The sequence below is a fragment of the Nerophis ophidion genome, linkage group LG01 (assembly GCF_033978795.1).
Source record: "Nerophis ophidion isolate RoL-2023_Sa linkage group LG01, RoL_Noph_v1.0, whole genome shotgun sequence".
Taxonomy (NCBI): domain Eukaryota; kingdom Metazoa; phylum Chordata; class Actinopteri; order Syngnathiformes; family Syngnathidae; genus Nerophis; species Nerophis ophidion.
The window spans coordinates 20,935,196-20,957,085 of NC_084611.1; the positions used below are offsets into that span (position 1 = coordinate 20,935,196).

The 21,890-nt window shown below is 36.0% G+C and overlaps 1 protein-coding gene across 4 annotated transcripts in view; it reads left to right on the forward strand.

The window, feature by feature from the left end:
* top3b (DNA topoisomerase III beta) overlaps positions 1-21,890 on the forward strand; it is a 75,995-nt gene that overhangs the window by 25,659 nt on the left and 28,446 nt on the right. For 3 of the 4 annotated variants that reach the window (XR_009806487.1, XM_061897988.1, XM_061897995.1), the window contains 6 exons: positions 5,857-5,963; positions 7,074-7,148; positions 10,533-10,726; positions 16,205-16,361; positions 16,426-16,539; positions 18,337-18,427. Coding sequence is in view for 3 of the 4 variants with exons in the window: in XM_061897988.1 (XP_061753972.1) it covers positions 5,857-5,963; positions 7,074-7,148; positions 10,533-10,726; positions 16,205-16,361; positions 16,426-16,539; positions 18,337-18,427 (738 nt within the window). In the remaining variant the exon portion in view is untranslated. Of the gene's footprint in view, positions 1-3,629; positions 4,531-5,856; positions 5,964-7,073; positions 7,149-10,532; positions 10,727-16,204; positions 16,362-16,425; positions 16,540-18,336; positions 18,428-21,890 lie in introns of those variants that run through there. The other variant, XM_061898003.1, reaches the window with a different exon arrangement.

Genomic DNA, 21,890 nt, shown 5'->3' on the forward strand with positions numbered 1-21,890 from the left:
TGTTTTGATACGTTCTAATAAAATATTATGATCGACGGTATCGAAAGCAGCGCTAAGATCGAGGAGCAGCAACATAGATGACGCATCAGAATCCATCGTTAGCAATAGATCATTAGTCATTTTTGCGAGGGCTGTCTCCGTCGAGTGATTTGCCCTGAAACCGGATTGAAAGGTTTCACATAGATTGTTAGACGCTAAGTGTTCATTTAACTGCTCCGCAACAATTTTTTCGAGGATTTTTGAAATAAAGGGAAGGTGAGACACCGGTCGGTAGTTTACCATGAGGTCAGGATCGAGGTTAGGTCTTTTAAGAAGAGGATGAATAACCGCTTTTTTGAATGCTAGGGGAACAGTGCCCGAGGAAAGTGATAAGTTTATAATATTTAGCACTGATGGACCTAATAATACAAAGAGCTCCTTCATCAGTTTCCCAGGAAGAGGGTCAAGTAAACATGTTGTTTGTTTTATTCCATTTACACGTTGTAACAATTCCTCTAATGTTATTTCCTCAAAACGAGAGAAACTATTTTGGAGGGCAGTATCCGCCGTATATACAATCGTGTCAGTGTTAATAGAACCCCGTTGTAGCTGGGACGCATTGTCTTTAATCTCCTTTCTAATGACTTCAATTTTCTTACTAAAGAATTGCATAAAGTCATCAGCTGAGTGGGTGGAGCTACTGGAAGGAGTCCCTTGTTGGGTTAGCGATGCTACCGTACTAAACAAAAATTTAGGATCGTTTTTATTACGGTGGATGAGATTTGAGTAATAATTAGCTTTAGCTAAGGTAAGCATGCGTTTATAAGTTATTAAACCATCACTAAATGCTTGATGGTGCACCTCAAGTTTAGTCGTGCGCCATTTGCGTTCCAGCTTTCTGCATAATAATTTCTGAGCTCTAGTTTCTTCTGTAAACCACGGGGTGCGCTTTTTTGGAGCCTTTTTTAACTTTAGCGGTGCTATGTTATCAATGGTTTCGCGCAGGGCGTCGTTAAAGTTGTTAGTGAGGTTATCAATAGAGCCCACATACTTTGGGAATGGTGCCATTACCGAGGGCAGTAGGTCAGCAAGAGTTGTCGTTGTGGCCGTATTAATGTTGCGGCTGCTATAGCAGTTATTATTATTATTAGTTTGACGAACATGCGTCTGAACCTCGAATTTTATAAGGTAATGATCGGACAATACTTTAGTATACGGGAGTATCGTAACTTTGGAAGCGGTGATACCCCTGACAAGCACTAGGTCTATCGTATTACCGTTGCGATGCGTGGGTTCATTTATTATTTGTGTGAGACCACAGCTATCAATTATAGTCTGGAGCGCTACGCACGGTGGGTCCGATGGGGTATTCATATGGATATTAAAGTCCCCCATTATGATTATATTATCGGCGTGTGTCACTAGATCAGCAACGAACTCTGAGAATTCATTGATAAAGTCCGAACAGGGCCCTGGGGGGCGGTAGATAACAGCCAGGTGTAGAGGCAGCGGTGTGACAGACCTCATAGTAAGCACCTCAAACGATTTATATTTATTATTTATGTGAGGACTAAGGTTAAAGTTTTCGTTGTATATTAGTGCGACCCCCCCACCCCTTTTAAGCGGACGGGCAATATGCGCATGTGTAAAGTTAGGAGGACATGCCTCATTTAGCGCAAAAAAGTCGTTTGGTTTAAGCCAGGTTTCACTGAGACCGATGACGTTAAGATTGTTGTCTCTGATGATATCATTAACTAACAACGTTTTGGGAGACAATGATCTTATGTTTAAAAAACCTATATTATAGGTAGTGGGCTGTTTTAGGGAATTTTTGATCAAATTATCCGTAGTAGTAATATTAATAATGTTGTGTTTATTATGCCCAGTGCATTCAGTATAATTACGACCATATCTAGGAATTGATACGACGGGAATGTTCCGATTGTTTGATTGTTGCTTTGATAAACTGCACGCATCATGGTTAGCCTCCTCAGTAACGGGGATTTTCCGATTGTTTGTTTGTTGCTTTGATAAACTGCACGCATCATAGTTAGCCACCTCAGTAAAACACATGTCCAACTCTGAAACACTCAAAGCAGAAAAAACTTGTTCTAATTTAACAGACTCCTTACCCAGACCAGTAGTCTCGCATCCTTTATTTAAATCCGTCTTCAGGGTGGAGGGAAGTGGTGTTCTGTGGGGATTAGCCTTCTGCTTTGTTTTTAGCCCCGCTCGACATCCGCGTTTCCGATCACACCGCTGGCGTCTTCTCCGTAGACGGCCCCCGCTGCTACTAGACTCCGCTGCTTCACAGGCCGCTGGATGTAGCCGCCGACGTATCCCCATGCTAGTTAGCATGTTTAGCACGCCCGCGTCTATCAGTCCAAAACGGCCCGATATGTCCATATCCAGAAGTGTCTGGCGGTCGTACGTGATCACGGAGTGACCACGATGCGAGCCAGCCATGAAGTCTGCAGAACTGTCCGGCATTTCCGCCAAATGTTCCATCTTTAGCAAGAGCACCGCAGTGTCGCAGCCCGTCCGGGCGCCGCCATCTTGCCATCATCCTACTATATATATATATATGTATATATTTATGTATATATATATATGTATATATATATATATGTATATATATGTATATATACACATATATGTATACATATATATATATATATGTATATATATATATCAATCAATCAATGTTTACTTATATAGCCCTAAATCACTAGTGTCTCAAAGGGCTGCACAAACCACCACGACATCCTCGGTAGGCCCACATAAGGGCAAGGAAAACTCCCACCCAGTGGGACATCGGTGACAATAATTACCCAGTGGGACATATGTATATGTACATTTTTTTTTCCTTTTACGGAAAAAAACACTTAATTGAACGGTTTGAAAGAGGAGAAAACACGAAAAAAAGGAAAATTAAATTTTGAAACAGTTTATCTTCAATTTCGACTCTTTAAAATTCAAAATTCAACTGAAAAAAAATGAAGAGAAAAACTAGCTAATTGGAATCTTTTTGAAAAAATTAAAAAAAGAACTTATGGAACATCATTAGTAATTTTTCCTGATTAAGATTCATTTTAGAATTTTGATGAAATGTTTTAAATAGCTTAAAATCCAATCTGTACTTTGTTATAATATATAACAAATTGGACCAAGCTATAGTACTATCAAAGACAAATCATTATTTGTTCTAGATTTTCCTGAACAAAAATTTTAAAAGAAATTCAAAAGACTTTGAAATAAGATTTAAATTTGATTCTTCAGATTTTCTAGATTTGCCAGAATAATATTTTTGAATTTTAATCATAATAAGTTTGAAGAAATATTTCACAAATATTCTTCGTCAAAAAAACAGAAGCTAAAATGAAGAATTAAATTAAAATGTATTTATTATTCTTTACAATAAAAAATAAAAAAAATATTTGAACATTGACTTAAATTGTTTGGAAATAAGAGGAAGGAATTTAAAAGGTAAAAAGATATATGTGTTTAAAATCCTAAAATCATTTTTAAGGTTGTATTTTTTCTCTAAAATTGTCTTTCTGAAAGTTATAAGAAGCAAAGTAAAAAAATTAATTAATTTATGTAAACAAGTGAAGACCAAGTCTTTAAAATGTTTTCTTGGATTTTCAAATTCTGTTTGAGTTTTGTTTCTCTTAGAATTAAACATGTTGAGCATAGCGAGACCAACTTGCTAGTAAATAAATTAAATTAAAAAAATAGAGGCTCCTCACTGGTAAGTGCTGCTATTTGAGCTATTTTTAGAACAGGCCAGCGGCCGACTCATCTGGTCCTTACGGGCTACCTGGTGCCCGCGGGCACCGTGTTGGTGACCCCTGGCCTAGTTTATGAGAATTGACGAGAGCCTATAGGACGGAACAAATTATACTTCGACCGATATGTTTTTTCAGGGCCGTTACCAAACATTAGTAGTCAAGGATGCTGATAACCGACATTTGAAGCCGATATTCTTTTGCAATAAAAGTTATTTAAAATCAAAACTATACATCAGTAAACAGCTGGACAATGCTTGAAGTGGTGTTTTTTAACGTCATTTTTTAGGACACGTTGGACCAGTTGTGACATAATGCTAATGCAGTGGTTACTTTAGCACCAAGCAACATCAGGGGATTTCACACACACCTTTATTACATGTTTCTAAGAGAAGCATTTCAAAATATGGGAAATCTCCTGAAAAAATTGGTAAAAATATGGCACTTTTCTACATCACATCACTAAGTCTAGCCATATTCTCATTGTTGGAGCACTTTATGGATTCATTACATTGTAGTGTTGAACGATTACAGCAAAAATAATAATCACAATTATTTTGATTGATATTGTAATCAAAAACATGCACCTGGGGATAGGTTGATTGGCAACACTAAATTGGCCTAGTGTGTTAATGTGAGTGTGAATGTTGTCTTTCTATCTGTGTTGGCCCTGTGATGAGGTGGCGACTTGTCCAGAGTGTACAAGGGCCTTCCGCCCGAATGCAGCTGAGATAGGCTCCAGCGCCCCCTCAACCCCAAAAATGTACAAACGGTGGAAAAATGGATGGATTCTGTAATCACGAATAATTACACAATTATTCATTAATTTGAACACGAGTATTTATTGTCCCACCAAAACTTAACTTTAAGTATAGTTAGAACAAACTTGGATATTAATTAGTAATAAGTTATTTTTATTTCTGTTTTTTACCTTTTACACTAATTTTACCACGAAAGAGTGTGTTCTTTTTTGTGTCAAATAAAATGTAATCCTATGTTTGTCAATCGAAAGCAGAAATTCTCCCATTTATTGGTGCAATACCTCTTAAGGCAATTTTTACCCGTATTTCAGATCAAAGCACAATTATTTGTGGAAATGTATCAGCAAGTGCTTTAACTATATTATGCTTGTGTAAGATACTTTTTTGAAACCTTTATTTTGTTAACGCAGTCAGACCAGATGTGGCGCGTCACACCATTATTGTGAAGGGGGGAACTGTGCTGTGTTATTGTTCTCAGCTTGACAAGTAAAGAAGCGACTTGCCTGAGGGCGTTTATAAAAGAAATAATAATTAAAAGTGTCTCAAGTTGTGACCACAGTCCTGTTTTTACATTGATGTTCCATCCACCCAATAATGACAATTTGACAATTTTTTTTTTTTTTGCAAATGTATTTAATGTACAAAAATCACACGTACATAATACGTATTCATATCATATGCTCAATTACTTTAGCAGCAAATACAGCCCTAAGTGTTTTTTGAATAAGATGCCACAACTTTGGTTTGGTACACGGCTTCACGGTGGCAGAGGGGTTAGTGCGTCTGCCTCACAATACGAAGTTCCTGCAGTCCTGGGTTCAAATCCAGGCTCGGGATCTTTCTGTGTGGAGTTTGCATGTTCTCCCCGTGAATGCGTGGGTTCCCTCCGGGTACTCCGGCTTCCTCCCACTTCCAAAGACATGCACCTGGGGATAGGTTGATTGGCAACACTAAATTGGCCCTAGTGTGTGAATGTGAGTGTGAATGTTGTCTGTCTATCTGTGTTGGCCCTGCGATGAGGTGGCGACTTGTCCAGGGTGTACCCCACCTTCCGCCCGATTGTAGCTGAGATAGGCGCCAGCGCCCCCCGCGACCCCAAAAGGGAATAAGCGGTAGAAAATGGATGGATGGATGGAACTTTGGTACACCTATCTTTGTGCAGTTTTGCCCATTGCTCTTTGCAGCACCTTTCAAGCTTCATCAGATTAAATGGGAAGCGTTGGTTTTCTTCCAGGATGTCTTTCAGTGAATAACAAGGAATGGCTCCTACTACAGTATTTCAAGACTAATGAGAAAATCTTTTGTCAACATGATCTGTGTTTTTAAAGGTAAATACAACAACTGGGATCAGGTGGACCCAGCAGAACTATTCAGCAAAGCGCCGACAGAAAAAAAGGAGGCCAACCCTAAACTCAACATGGTGAAATTCCTGCAAGTATGTTCAAGCTATAGTTTTTTTCCACATGTACACAGCTATTTTTAGAAACCTGTAATGTATAGTCCCTAACTTTTCTCTCTAAGTCTACTCACACACACTGTATATATACATACACATTCACTTGCTCTTGTGTGAATTTTGGCCACTAGAGACCTGAAATAGCAACACTAACCATCAGGCATCGCGAAGCCTGCTGTATAAAATTCTTAAAAATCAACACTAATATACATGGAGCCCAGGAGATAATATGCATGACTGCTATACATATTTTGTGGCCTAGTGGTTACAGTGTCCGCCCTGAGATCGGTAGGTTGGGAGTTCAAACCCCTGCCGAGTCATACCAAAGACTATAAAAAAATGGGACCCATTGCCTCCCTGTTTGGCACTCAGCATCAAGGGGTTGGAATTGGGGGTTAAATCACCATAAATGATTACCGGACATGGCACCGATGCTGCCCACTGCTCCCCTCACTTCCCAGGGGGTGATCAAGGGGATGAGTCAAATGCAGAGGACAAATTTCACCACACCTAGTGTGTGTGACAATCATTGGTACTTTAACTTGTGTCACCCCTACAGGGATTTCATTTATACATCTGCCATTGCACATAATTCTATCATCGTACATGTTCTGTTGCTCAATACAATCTAGATCAAAGTAGGGCTTGCCCTCGGTCAAGTCGTTTTTATTGGCCCCCAAAGGATCCCTTCCAAAAATTCAATACATAGTCAAGGACACATTTCACTTTGGCCCTTGGAGGCAAAAAGTTTGGGTACCTGTGTTGTAGATGTTTTGATGTTGCAGAGTTTAAAGAACATTTTCCCAAAAAGCTCAATTTTACCAAAACGTAGGAGATACTTTACTGAACACTGAGTTTTAGAAAGTTTACTTTGCCCGGAGTATACCAAGAGCTCCACCTTTGAGGCCAAAACCCCAATTTTAAATTTCAACGAAAGGCTTAAACACAGAAAAACATAAGGTTCTGAAATCATCTGTGTACTGGAATTTTGGACATGGTCTGAGGGTGTATCTGACTAAAATGTAAATTAAGGAAAGTTCAGTGTATTGTGCGTTGTATATTTAAATTTTCTCTGAATTTTCTTATCAGGTTGAAGCCAGAGGATGTGACATCTTGGTGTTATGGTTGGACTGTGATAAAGAAGGCGAGAACATCTGTTTTGAGGTCAGAAAAACATGTTTTTAAATTTTTTTGTGTTTTTTTTTTTCCACGTTGTCTTCAAAAGCGTAGGTCATTCCTGCAAAACAATGAGTATTTTTTCAGGAATGTTGTCCCCACCTGCTATTCATAAAGAAAGAAAAATGGGCACATATACATGCAATATATGGGCAAGGCAATGTAACGTCAATGACACATACATCCAAGATAATCATATGAACGATACTATGGATAACATTTGGCTTTCAGAAGTGTGGGGTGGGGGTGTTTAAAGGTATTTTTCTTTTTGTCTTTTTTTTTTTAATCGGTGTAAAACAAATGTATTACTATTTGACAAAAATATTTCTGAGATGCATGTTTTTGATTTTTAGGAATACATGATAAACAAGTTATCTATTTTGATAGTAACACAATTAACAATAAAGACATTTGTGAGTTGTACAAATTCAAATGTTTTTATGATTATGACAGTAATCCATGGAGTGAAATTGCAGCCACACAACACACAACTATGTTTTTACTCACACCCAACAATTTGCAAGTAAAATATATGTATTTTTTCTTCAATGAAAAAATGTTACGCGGAAAAAAAAAATCAAGTTAAATAAACACTAACTAAAGTTAAAACATTTGGCAGTAATATTCCACCTTGCACGATCCACAGACTTGCACTCAGAGCACGCGTAGTTTGCACTCAACGACAGATGTTGCTGCTGAGTCAATTTGAGGCCGTCAGAGCATCTGTTATTTGCTCATGGTGCCCTCCGGCAAAAATAACAAAGCAGAAGAAGCAAGGTGGGGAATCAAATGGCAGACAGAATAGAGGGGAAACAAGCTCAAAATGTAAGGCAACCTGTATGTTTTAGCTTGGACGTCTTAAATTGTTAAGTGTATAGACTCTCATATCCATCCATCCATTTTTTACCGCTTGTTTTGTAACTAAGGAGAATTGATTTAAGTTGACTCAGTAGAACCACCTGTCATTGTGGAGTGCAAATTATGGGTGCTCTGAATGCAAGTGTGTGGATTACACAGGGTGGAATATCACAATCAAAGAGTTTTAATATTACTGGCAAAAGTTTTAACTTGAAGAAAATTGTTCTTAGAATTGATTGAAATTGACTCAGCAGCACCAGCTGTTGTTGTAGAGTGAGAATTGTGGGGGGCTCTTTGTACAAGTATGTGGATTGTGCAGAGTGAAATATGTCTGGCAAAGGGGTGGAACATTACTGCCAAAAAGTTTTACGTGAAGAAAACTGTTTTTATACTGGTAGATCTTTTTTTTAATGGAGAAACATTCAGGCCTCTCTCATCTTTTTAAGTGGGTGAACTTGCACAATTGGTGGCTGACTAAATACTTTTTTGCCCCACTGGTATGTCTGGTAAGAGGTTCGGTTTGTTGTCTTACATTTCTTGTAAAGCACCCTGTCATTTATTAATTGACATTTTTGCAAGCTATGTCTCACGTGTCAGGGCCAGCACTTGGGATGAAAAAAAAAATCCCAATGGTCTCTAACTACTCTCTTCCTGGTCCAATGTACAGTAATCTACTGTAAACTACACTCATAGTATCTGCCTCTCTGTCTTGGTGGTCCATCGGATTCGATGAAGACCCCCCCGCACCCCCAATCCCCCTAAATTGTATTAAGTGTAGCTTAATTGCTAGGGTTTGGAATAGCTAAGTGAGGAGTGTGAGATCAAGTTGGCTGGCTCCGGTGACATCTTTGATGGCTGCGAAGTCGAAAGTCTGAAGCACACTTTCTCCCACATGTGGGGCATAATATTCCGGCTGGGCGCATACTTGCCAACAATCCCGAATTTTCCGGGTGACTCCCGAATTTCAGTGCCTCTACCGAAAATCTCCCGGGACAACCATTCTCCCAATTTTCTACCGATTTCCAGCCGAACCTGAGTATGGACAGCCTGTCGTCACGTCCACTTTTCCTCCATATAAACAGCGTGCCCAGTCACGTGTAACCTCTACGGCTTTTGGAGCTCAGTGTATAACAACAAGGAGACTATTTCATGTATCTCCATTATCGATAGGTTTATCTATAACCCATAAAGTAGGCCGGCAAAGAGCTATTTCTCAGCATGTGTTTATTCCAGCCGGCACTTTAATACACTGACACACAACATCCACATTCCCATTATGCATTGTTTCAAAACTAAGGCAAGTAGTAATGTCCAAACAAACATAGTTGAGAGAGAATAGAACGAGGATGGACAACTCAACCATAAACTGATTCCTTTCCTGCAAAATAAATTTCACTTATGGTACTTCAAAGGCTGTGCTACTTTCTGCAAATCATTGCACTTTCAAATACAACAATGAGTAGAGAAGAGTGTAATGTGTGTATATGTGTAAATAAATGAACACTGAAATGCAAGTATTTCTTATATATATATATATATATATATATATATATGTGTGTATGTAAGTGTATATATATATATATATATATATATATATATATATATATATATATATGTATGTATGTGTATATATAGAGAGAGAGAGAGAGAGAGAGAGAGAGAGAGAGAGAGATGTATGTATCTATATATATATATATATATATATAGGGATGTACATATATATATGTATATATATGTGTATATGTATGTATGTATATATTTGTATTTGTATATATATATATGTACATATGTACAGTATATATATACTGTACATATGCACATATGCATATGTATATATATACATATCATATATATACACGCATACTTATATATATATATATATATACATACACATATATTATATATATATATAATATATGTGTATGTATGTATGTGTATATATATGTGTGTATGTATATATATATATATGTATCTGTGTATATATATTTATATATACATATGTACAGTATACATATGTATATCTACATATGCTTATGTAGATATACATATTATACATATATATACACATATATACATATATATACAAATACATATATACATACATATATATATATATATATATATATATATACATATATACATACATATATATATATTTATATATATATATATATATATATATATATATATATATATATATATATATTTCTACCTTCAAGGTACTCAAAGCGCTTTGAGACTACTTCCACATTTACCCATTCACACACTGATGGAGGGAGCTGCCATGCAAGAGGCGTTGCCAAGAGGTAAAATCATGATAGTTTTAAAGTTTATGTCAGGCACTGTATGCCTGTGCCTGGGACACCTTTTCCTGAGACATAATTGCTATTGATTTTCGGGGGACAATACACCATTACAGTGTCTCATCAACATTGCTGTATTGACCAGGTCATAAAAGTTATTTGTAAGTTTTGAATGTCTGGAAATATTTATCTTTTGAATATCTTTTCCTAGGTTATTGATGCTGTACAACCTGTCATGAAAGGAGGTGTCAGGGAGAGGACTATTTACCGTGCCAAATTCAGCTCCATTACTGAAACTGATATCTGGAAGGCTATGAATCAACTTGGAGAGCCAAACCACAATGAATCACTTTCTGTGGATGCACGGCAGGAACTGGATCTACGGATTGGCTGCGCGTTTACGAGGTAAATTTTTTTCAATTGACCTAAACCAACTACTATTCAAATTTACCATATGCTAAGAAATAATACATTTTATTTGTCTCACATCGGAGTAATTCCTCAGTTGCAGTGTAAAATTTACAGTTTAAACAGGATTTAAAAAAATAACTCAATAGCTTAAAGGGAAACTGCACTTTTTTTTGGAATGATGATAGATTTGTTTTTTTAATAAAAAAATACATCCCTCATCATGTCTTTCATAATGATTTTTTTTTTTAATGCATTGTAACTCGTAAATAAATGTAAATTAAAGAGCCAAAGAGAGGTTCTCTATTCCGCTCAAAAAACCCTATAAATTACCATCCAAAAACCGCCAGCAATACTCCATTTACATTGCATGACTTGAATGTTAACCAAGTATTTATGATATTGTTATTATAAGCCCTAACGCAGACAAACTATTTATAGCGGCTCTTTAAATACGAGCTTGTGTGCAAACGTTAACATGACCGGCTAATGAGCTGCGTCCTCCTTTCTTTGCTCATCAAACTTTATTCTAGATCATAAATTATGCCTCTCACCTGAATGATGGAAGGGCAAGGACGTATTCTGACAAGTTGGTACCCTTCGACAACCAATTTACATCCGGGAAGGGCGAGAACGACACTAAAATACGCTCGGTTTCACCTCCCTCCCCCCTTTTCTTCTCGAGGATTATGAGTCATTCTTCATCTAATTGGAAATATATGAACATTCCAGCAGTCTGCATCCTAACAACAGCAGACCTTGTACAGTAAGCAATGTTTTATTATGTTTGTTGGCTGTTATTGAGTCTGCAGTGAGCAGTTCTCAGTGATGTAGTGATACGTTTTTGGATCTAATGTGTCGCATATGCTTAACACTAGCAAATTACGTATATATTAAATGTTATATATATATATATATATATATATATATATATATATATATATATATATGTATATGTATATGTATATGTATATGTATATATATGTATATATATACATATGTATATATGTATATGTATATATATGTATATATATATATATATGTATATATATATATATATATATATATATATATATACAGTATATATATATATATATATATATATACATATGTATATATGTATATGTATATATACAGAGGTGGGTAAAGTAGCCAGAATTTGTACTCAAGTAAGAGTACTGTTACTTTAGAGATTTATTACTCAAGTAAAAGTAAGAAGTAGTCACCCAAATATTTACTTGAGTAAAAGTAAAAAGTATGTTGTGAAAAAACTACTCAAGTACTGAGTAACTGATGGGTAACCTGTTTGTTTAATGATTACGGCAACAAATAATGCTCAAAAACATAAAAATAGCAATGAGCAAATTCACAGCCAGGAATATCTCTTAAGCAACTAAAACAATATTATATATTAAATAATAATACATTAAAATAAAAAAAATTAAGGCAAATTGAGCCACAATAACTTAACAGCACCATAGGCTCAGTAGGCATTGATTGATTGATTGATTGAAACTTGTATTAGTAGATTGCAGTACAGTACATATTCCGTACAATTGACCACTAAATGGTAACACCTCAATAAGTTTTTCAACGTTAATCAATTACTTAATAAATGACAAAGTCGAGGTGATCTACATATATACATATACATACACACATACCATATATACATACACACATATCATATATATATATATATATATATATATATATACATATACATACACACATATCATATATATATACATACCTTTATATATACAGTATATAATGTATATTTATTTATTTTGCCGTTTTTGTTCACATGTTAAAGGTGTTTTAATGAATATACATGCATGTTTAACATATAGATTCCTATCTTTAATGAAGACAAAAATATAAGTTGGTGTATTACCTGATTCTGATGACTTGGAGTCAAACAGTAGTGCTGATAAAGTCCCGGTTTTCAAATGGAGAAAAAAAGTTCCTCCTTCCTGTCTAATACATCATGAAAGTCGTTGGTTTTTGGCATCTTATTTGTCCAGCTTCCATATTCGTTTTTATACACTTTACAAGAAATACATTGGCGGCAAACTCCGTAGTTTGCTAGCTTGTTTGCTCTGGCTTTCGGAGACTCTTATTTTGTTAGCGCAGGCGCGATGGAGCGGCGCTTTTATTGTGAAGACAGGAACTGTGCGATCAGTCTTTAGGCTTTTGACGGGAAGTACGGTTGAAATAAAAAGTGTATTTTTTCCTTTACACGTTTGATTGATTGGTTGATTGATTGAAACTTTTATTAGTAGATTCTACAGTACAGTACATATTCCGTACAGTTGACCACTAAATGGTAACACTCCTATACGTTTTTCAACATGGCGGGTTCTACGTGTGACAGTCACGTGACCACCTGGCTCTGTTTGATTGGTCCAACGTCATGTGATTGGTGAAACGCAAGCATGCGTAGTTCCTACTTTGAATGCGTGTCTGACAAAATCAAAACAAACAAAGCGTGCTAATGCGGATCGACAGATCGATTAAAAAAAGTAGCGAGTACCGACCCGATTGCAGATAAATGGAGCGGAGTAAAAGTAGCGTTTCTTCTCTATAAATATACTCAAGTAAAAGTAAAAGTATGTTGCATAAAAACTACTCTTTGAAGTACAATTTATCCCAAAAGTTACTCAAGTAGATGTAACGGAGTAAATGTAGCGCGTTACTACCCACCTCTGTGTGTATATATATATATATATATACATATATATATATATATATGTATATATATGTATACATATGTATATATATATATATATATATATATATATATATATATATATATATATATATATATATATATATATATATATATAACCTTAATGGATGTGTTTGGATGTTTCTTAAGGGCTTCATAGGCAGAATTGAGAGGCTCCCCTAGCCTCCATTGTAACGGGACTTTTGATCATGAACACATTTATTTACTATTTAGGATGCATAAAAAAAAAAATACATCCCTCATCATGTCTTTCATAATGATTGTGAACGACAGGCACAATTCCAAAAATGTGCAGTTCCCCTCTAACCAAAAATGGAAAGAAGAAAGATGTACTGTAGGTAATACAGAAAGGGCCTGATCTCTTAAAGGTTGTATATTTGCAAACTTGATAGCGAACACAAAGTTGATTTGCTAAGCGTGTGCGGACTGCGTCTTTCAGTGAGCCAAATGAGGAGTGTAATCTATTTAGCGTGTCTGTATTTATGAATACACAGAATATACAGTATGCTGGTCATCTATAACAATACTGGGTGAAAAAATGCATGTTTAATTATTTAGCACAAAGTGTGATTTTTCAATACTAAAACAATTATGTGGGAGCTGTTTTCCGTCAATAATAAGCATGTCTGAAATATGCGTGCAAACTGGCAGATGAGAAGATGCTGCTCTGTTATTGATTTAAGTAAAGTCTTAATGTCATTAAAGAATAGAATAGAATAGAGTTGTATTGTCAATATTACAGTTAACAGGTTCGAAAAACAACAAAATTGGAGCAGATCCCTAGGGTGCATACACAATAGTATAGTAATATAAATAGTAAAAAAAATAAGCTATTTAAAAAAAAAAATATATATATATATATATATATATATATACATATATATACATACACATACATACATACATACATATATATATATACATGCATATATATACATATATATATATATATATATATATATATATATATAACAAACATTACGAGATGAGTTTGTACCAAAATGAATACATGGATGATACAGCAGAGGATTGGGAGAATTTCATGTGGTCAGATGAAACCAAAATAGAACTTTTTTGGTATAAACTCAACTCGTTGTGTTTGAAAGAAGAAGAATACTGAGTTGCAGCCCAAGAACACCACACCTACTGTGAAGCATGGGGGTGGAAACATCATGCTTAGGGGCTGTTTTTCTGCTAAGGGGACAGGACGATTGATCCGTGTTAAGGAAAGAATGAATGGGGCCATGTATTGTGATATTTTGAGCCAAAACCTCCTTCCATCAATGAGAGCTTTGAATGGTTGACCAAATACTTATTTCCACCATAATTTACAAATACATTATTTAAAATTCCTACAATGTCAATTCCTGGATTTTTTTTCACATTCTGTCTCTCAAAGTTGAAGTGTACCTATCATGAAAATTACAGACCTCTGTCATCCTTTAAGTGGGAGAACTTGCACAATTGGTGGCTGACTAAATACTTTTTGCCCCACTGTAGCTTCTGCTAAACAAGCCCAAACAGAATGACAGTCATCAATGACCACTTAAGGGTCTTCCTGACTTTTGCTTTCTATCCCCAAAAAATTAAGCACATAAAGAGGGACAGGAAACTCAAAAAGTTTAAAACTTGCAGAGAATAAATGATGGGATGTCTGATTTTTGATTAACGGTAAATTGTCTTCTTTGGTAATGACTTTGTAGGAGGCAGCACAATGTAGCATCATCCACTTGTGAGCAGCAGGCAATTTAATACAACAACCCGGATAGGCTCCAGCAACCCTTGTGACCCCATAAGGGACAAGCGGTAGAAAATGGATAGATGGATGGAACATTTTGAAAGTAGCACTGGAACACACCTTTGTGTATTTTCTTACGTGTAACCTTTGGCAAGACAATCTGTAAGTGCCTAATAATGTTGTCAACTTACTGAACTGCTCTAAATTATGTTTAAAGTAATTTCTTTCTCAATTGTGTTTTTCTGCTAATGAGAGCACGTTAATTTTGAATATTGCTAGCTGTGCCATGCACAAGTAACATGTGTGTTTGTTGGTACACATTTATTATTAATTTACATGCTAATTTCCTTTTATACACACGTTTTTTGTTTGTTTGTTAGTTTTTTTAATTAATTTATTTTGTGAAATACAAATAGTAATGATTTTCTTTGAACTGTTTTGCAGTTTTACAAAAGTATTTGAAAGTAAATGATCTTCAGACGAGAGACCGGTCTAATTATTTCTAGAACCATTGAAAATGATCAGCTCCCTGTAAAAATTGAGTTAGAAACTTTTAACTAAGGGTAGAAGATTCCTCCTTCATATTATCCTCAATATGCAGTGTACCAGCTGCATTGCCAGCACACAAAGCCTCATAACATGATGATACAACCACCAAGCATGACAGTTGCTATTGTTTTTCAGTTTAACAGCCCCACCCTGAGTGGTCCAAACATACATTCTGTCACAATGGCCAAACAACTTAATCTTTCATCACCATACAACTTTTGTTTAGAATTCTTGTTTCATAGTCAACACTATATCGTATACTCCTTGATCATTGAGCCACTCTACAGCGGTTAATTACGGCCAAATGTTTGTGACATTAATCTGACCTAACACAACAATGTCTTCTGATGTAGAGACCTTTACACTGTTTTAGAACAGATGATCTTAGTTTATATCAGGGTTAAGCTTCCTTTATACTCTGTTGATTTACTTTCAGGTTCCAAACCAAATATTTCCAGGGAAAATATGGAAATCTGGACTCTTCTTTGATATCATTCGGACCTTGTCAGACCCCAACTCTTGGGTTTTGTGTGGAACGTCATGATAAAATCCAGTCCTTCAAACCAGAGAACTACTGGGTTATACATGTAAAGGTAAAGTCTCTTCTAATATGGCATCACAATTTTTGGCTCAAGATTTACAGGCATGTTTTATCAGGTCTTCAGGGCGAAGGAAAACCCACTGACCCTTGATTGGAACCGAGTTAAAGTATTTGACAAAGAGGTGGGCCAGATGTTTGTCAACCTGACCAAGACATCCAAGGAAGCCCAGGTAAGAGGACACACGTGTCTTCCTTTTTAGGGATGTACTGATTACCGGTATAATGATAAACATTAATACAATTCCCGACTGTTAGTTTTACTGTTTGAATTTAATCTTAATTATCATGAAACCATATATTATTACCACACTATGAAAAACTCATAGTGATACTGCTCTTTATTTTCTGAAAAAGCAGCAAGCGCACTAATCGCTAGTTATCTTAAATGCTAACATGATTATTTTCTCATTACAAACGTCATAATCCATTCTAAATGTTTATCAATCTAATCAGGGGTGTCAAACATACAGGTCTTATGTAGCCCGCAAACAGGTGTGATCCGGCCCACAAAATGAATTTGCCAAGTATAAAAATTAGCTGCATTTTTTTAATAAAAGAAACATATTTTCTAAATGTGTCCACTGGATGTCGCAATAGCCATTTAAGTGTAACCCAAGTCACACATGACAGTGTTTAAAGATGACTTGTCAGCTGACTTTAAGCGCCCTCTGGATTGGCTTCCGCTACTCAAATCAGCACAGGTGAAATCAATCAGCTGCTCCTGTTGTGGCTGGCAGCAGATTTTGGTAGTATCTACTCAACAATCAAATAACAAATTGATCAAGATGCAAAGAGTTAAGTCAACATGACCATCATCTTTGTAGTTAGAAATCCATGCAGCGCTTGCAATTGGTTGAATGCATGATGTGCACCCTGAACTCCATTATAAAAATAACACAACATACTTGTTTTGATTGTTGTATTTTATTTTATGCTTAAATATACTATCTTCACATTGGTTACAATTTTCGTTATGTTACCTTGATTTTGGCACTGGTGTCATTTTGATAATTATTTTGTTTGTATTATAAATTTAGTAATTCAATGATGATAAACGAATGTGTTATAACAGTTGCGGAATTCAACAGTGGAGCGGTTTGAGGAAACACTTGATGGTGACCTGCCAACATGAGAATCCTAAACAGGAAGTGCTTGAAGTTTAATGGCTTTGTAAAAACACTGATACAAAGTTTAAATTCATTGTGTTCTTCATGGTGTTTTTAAAACTGCACCAACTTTTTTTTCAATTAACTTGAAGTGATTTGCCAAGAGGATTTTTTGTGCTATGTACATTTTCAGGATGTAAAAACAATCTAAAGATGTCTTTATTTTTAAGTTTTAATGCCGTGATTTAACCAGTCCGGCCGCATGGGAATAGATTTTCCTCCTTGCAGCTCCTCAGCTGAAATTAGTTTGTAACTACTGATCTAAATCTAAACTTGTATAAACACAAGTAAAAAGTAAGAAGATAAACCTATTTAAACACAACAATTATAATATGGCTTTTAAGAAGCCAGAACAACATTTAATATTCCTTCTGCCAGAGAAAGAAAACAGTATTGTGTGTTATTTATTTATTTTTAATACAACTTGGTAAAATATTTCATTTTGTGTATAATTACTGTTTGATCACATTTTATTGATACCATGACAATAATGGGAACTGTTTAATTTTGGTCACAATAACCCTGAAAGTACATTTTCACATTGTTCCATCACTAATTTTTTGTAAACTACTGTTGTTGCTGGCTTTGGTCACTATATGTGTCTCCTCCAAACATTGTGTTCTTTGCATGTCAATGACAACAATGTATCCCCTTTTTTATCGTAATAAATGTTTTATACCGTATAATGTTTATCTGTGCTCTGAATATACCTGTTACTGTTGAGCCAAGCAGCAGTCAGGTGGTCTATTTCAGCAGACAGTTCCTTTTCGCCAAAAATAATCTGCACTTCTGAAACCATAGGTTGAGTCGGTGACCAAGAAGGAGAAGAGTAAGCAGAGACCCCTGGCTTTAAACACAGTAGAGATGTTGAGAGTGGCAAGCTCTGCTTTGGGTATGTTCCACTTGATAAGATTACATTTATTTTCGGATCATTCATTACAGCTGCCTTATGAGATTATATGTATTATTGTTATTATTACGATGATGATGCTGCTGTTAAAACTCACAGTTCAGACAACTTTGCTTGATATAATTAAACATGTTATCAGCATTATCGGCACGCGCAATGAAAATAATTTGTTAGATTTACAAACCCCGTTTCCATAAGAGTTGGGAAATTGTGTTAGATGTAAATATAAACGAAATACAATGATTTGCAAATCATTTTCAACCCATTTTCAGTTGAATGCACTACAAAGACAAGATATTTGATGTTCAAACTCTTAACTTTATTTTTGTTTGCAAATAATAATTAACTTAAAATTTCATGGCTGCAACACGTGACAAAGTAGTTGGGAAAGGACATGTTCACCACTGTGTTGCATCACCTTTTCTTTTAACACTCAATAAACGTTTGGGAACTGAGGAAACTTATTGTTGAAGCTTTGAAAGTGGAATTCGTTCCCATTCTTGTTTTATGTTGAGCTTCAGTCGTTCAACAGTTCGGGGTCTCCGCTGTCATATTTTACGCTTCATAATGCGCCACACATTTTGGATGGGAGACAGGTCTGGACTGCAGGCGGGCCAGGAAAGTACCCACACTCTTTTTTTACGAAGCCACGCTGTGGTAACACAAGGCTTGGCATTGTCTTGCTGAAATAAGCAGGGGGGTCCAAGATAACGTTGCTTGGATGACAACACATGTTGCTCCAAAACCTGTATGTACCTTTTAGCATTAATGGTGCCTTCACAGATGTGTAAGTTACCCATGCCTTGGGCACTAATACACACCCCATACCATCACAGATGCTGGCTTTTGAACTTCACGCAAATAACAATCCGGATGGTTATTTTCCTCTTTGTTCCAGGGGACACCACGTCCACAGTTTCCAAAAATAATTGGAAATGTGGACTCTTCAGACCACAGGACACTTTTCTACTTTGCATCAGTCCATCTTAGATGAGCTCAGGCCCAGCGAAGCGGGCGGCGTTTCTGGGTGCTGTTGATAAATGGGTTTGGCTTTGCATAGCAGAGTGTTAACTTGCACTTACAGATGTAGCGACCGACTGTATTTACTGACAGTGGTTTTCTGAAGTGTTCCTGAGCCCATGTGGTGATAATCCTTTACACACTGATGTCGGTTTTTGATGCAGTACGGCCTGAGGGATCGAAGGTCAAGGGCATTCAATGGTGGTTTTCGGCCTTGCAGTGATTTCTCCAGATTTTCTGAACCTTTTGATGATATTGCGGACCATAGCTGGTAAAATCCCTAAATTCCTTGCAATAGCTGGCTGAGAAATGTTGTTCCTAAACATTTTGCTCACGCATTTGTTTACAAAGTGGTGACCCTTACCCCATCCTTGTTTTTGAATGACTGAGTATGTCATTGAATATTCTTAAATGCCCAATCATGGCACCCACCTGTTTTGAATTAGCCTGTTCACCTGTGGGATGTTCCAAATAAGTGTTTGATGAGCATTCCTCAACTTTCTCAGTCTTTTTTCCCACTCATGCCATCTTTTTTGAAACATGTTGCAGGCATCAAATTCCAAATGAGCTAATATTTGCAAAAAATAAAGTTTACCAGTTTGAACATTAAGTATATTGTCTTCGCAGTATAGTCAATTGAAAATACTGTAGGTTGAAAGGGATTTGAAAATAATTGTATAGTGTTTTTATTTACGATTCACGCAACGTGCCAACTTCACTGGTTTTGGGTTTTGTACGAGTTCCACCATAATGACCCTGAGTCAAATACAGTAGTGTCGTAGGCCTAATTATTCATTAAAGGGGAACCACACTTTTTTGTAATTTTGCCTATCGTTCACAATCATTATGAGAAACAAAATGATGGATGTTATTTTTTTTTATGCATTGTAGATATTAAATGAATGTGATTAAAAGTCTGCTTTCAATGGAGCCTGTTATTTGTTGATGCTTTCTAAATATTGAATAAATATGACCAAAAGTCCACTTACAAAAAAAAGTCGCTCAATTCTGCCTATAAAGACATTAATAAACATCCAAACACCTCCATTCGGGTTGTGTATGCCAGTGTTTTTCAACCTTTTTTGAGGCACTTTTTTTTCACTGAAAAAATCAGAAGGCACACCACTAGCAGAAATCTTTAAAAAATGAAACTCAGCAGCCGATATTGACAGTAAAAACTAATTGTCGCAATCGTTGGGTATGACTTTAAACCATAACCAACCATGCATCACTATAGCTCTTCTCTCAAAATAGTGTACTGTCACGACCTGTCACATCACGCCGTTACTTATTTTGAGGTTTGTGCAGTTTTCCTGTGTGCAGTGTTTTAGTTCTTTTCTCGCACTCCTATTTTGGTGACTTTTCCTGTTTTGTTGGTTTTTTCCAGTTGCAGTCGCATGTCTCACTTGAGTGCTATTCCCCGCACCTGCTTTGTTTTAGCAATCAAGAATTTGTTGATTTTAATAATATTTATTTAACACTGATTAACATTAATTTTAGTAACACAAATAAGTTGCTATCCTTCTTCGTGGGGACATTGTTGATTGTCATGTCTTGTTCGTATGTACTTTGCTCAACACGCTGTAAGTCTTTGCTGTTGTCTAGCAATTTTTTTTTGGGGTACTTTGAAGCTAGTTCAGTTTTAGTTTCATTCCCTAAGCTTCAATGCATTTTTTCAGGGGCACTCACCTTTTATTTATTTTTGGTTTTAGCATTAGATACCTTTTCTCCTGTATGCTGCCTCCCACTGTTGTTTGCATATTGGGATCACCACAAACCATGATCAGCCCTCTACAAAGCAATTAGCTACCGGCTGCCACCTACTGATTTGGAAGAGTATAATATTGTTACGCTGCCAAGCTCTAAACAGCACAGACACTCAACAACGACACATTATTTGCAGACTATAATTACTTGCTTGCAAAAAATATTTTTACCCCAAATAGGTGAAATTACATAATCTCCCACGGCACACTAGACTGTATCTCACGGCACACTGGTTGAAAAACACTGGTATTATGCATGATGTTAATATATACAGTATGTAATTTAGTAAAGGACACATTTATAATAACATTTAATATAGTTTTAGATTGCATGATGTGTTTTTTCTTTTTTAGTAATGGAGGAAATCTTCTCTCCCAACCCCGTACTTTTAGATTAGAGTTTCAAATTGTATAAATGTATTGCTCTCAAACATGTTTTGATGGAAAATAAATGGAGATGTCATGCAGTTGATAGTCAAGGTTGTGCCATATTAGTGTGTATTTAGACAGAGTTATTAGAGGATCAGTAATTGTCATCGTTTTCTACTAAGGCTTTCTGTCAAGTTTGTGGATATTGTAATTAATTTGAAATAATTAAGCTTTTGAATTGATTGATGCAAAAAACAACATTTGCAATATATGTTTTTATATTGAATCTG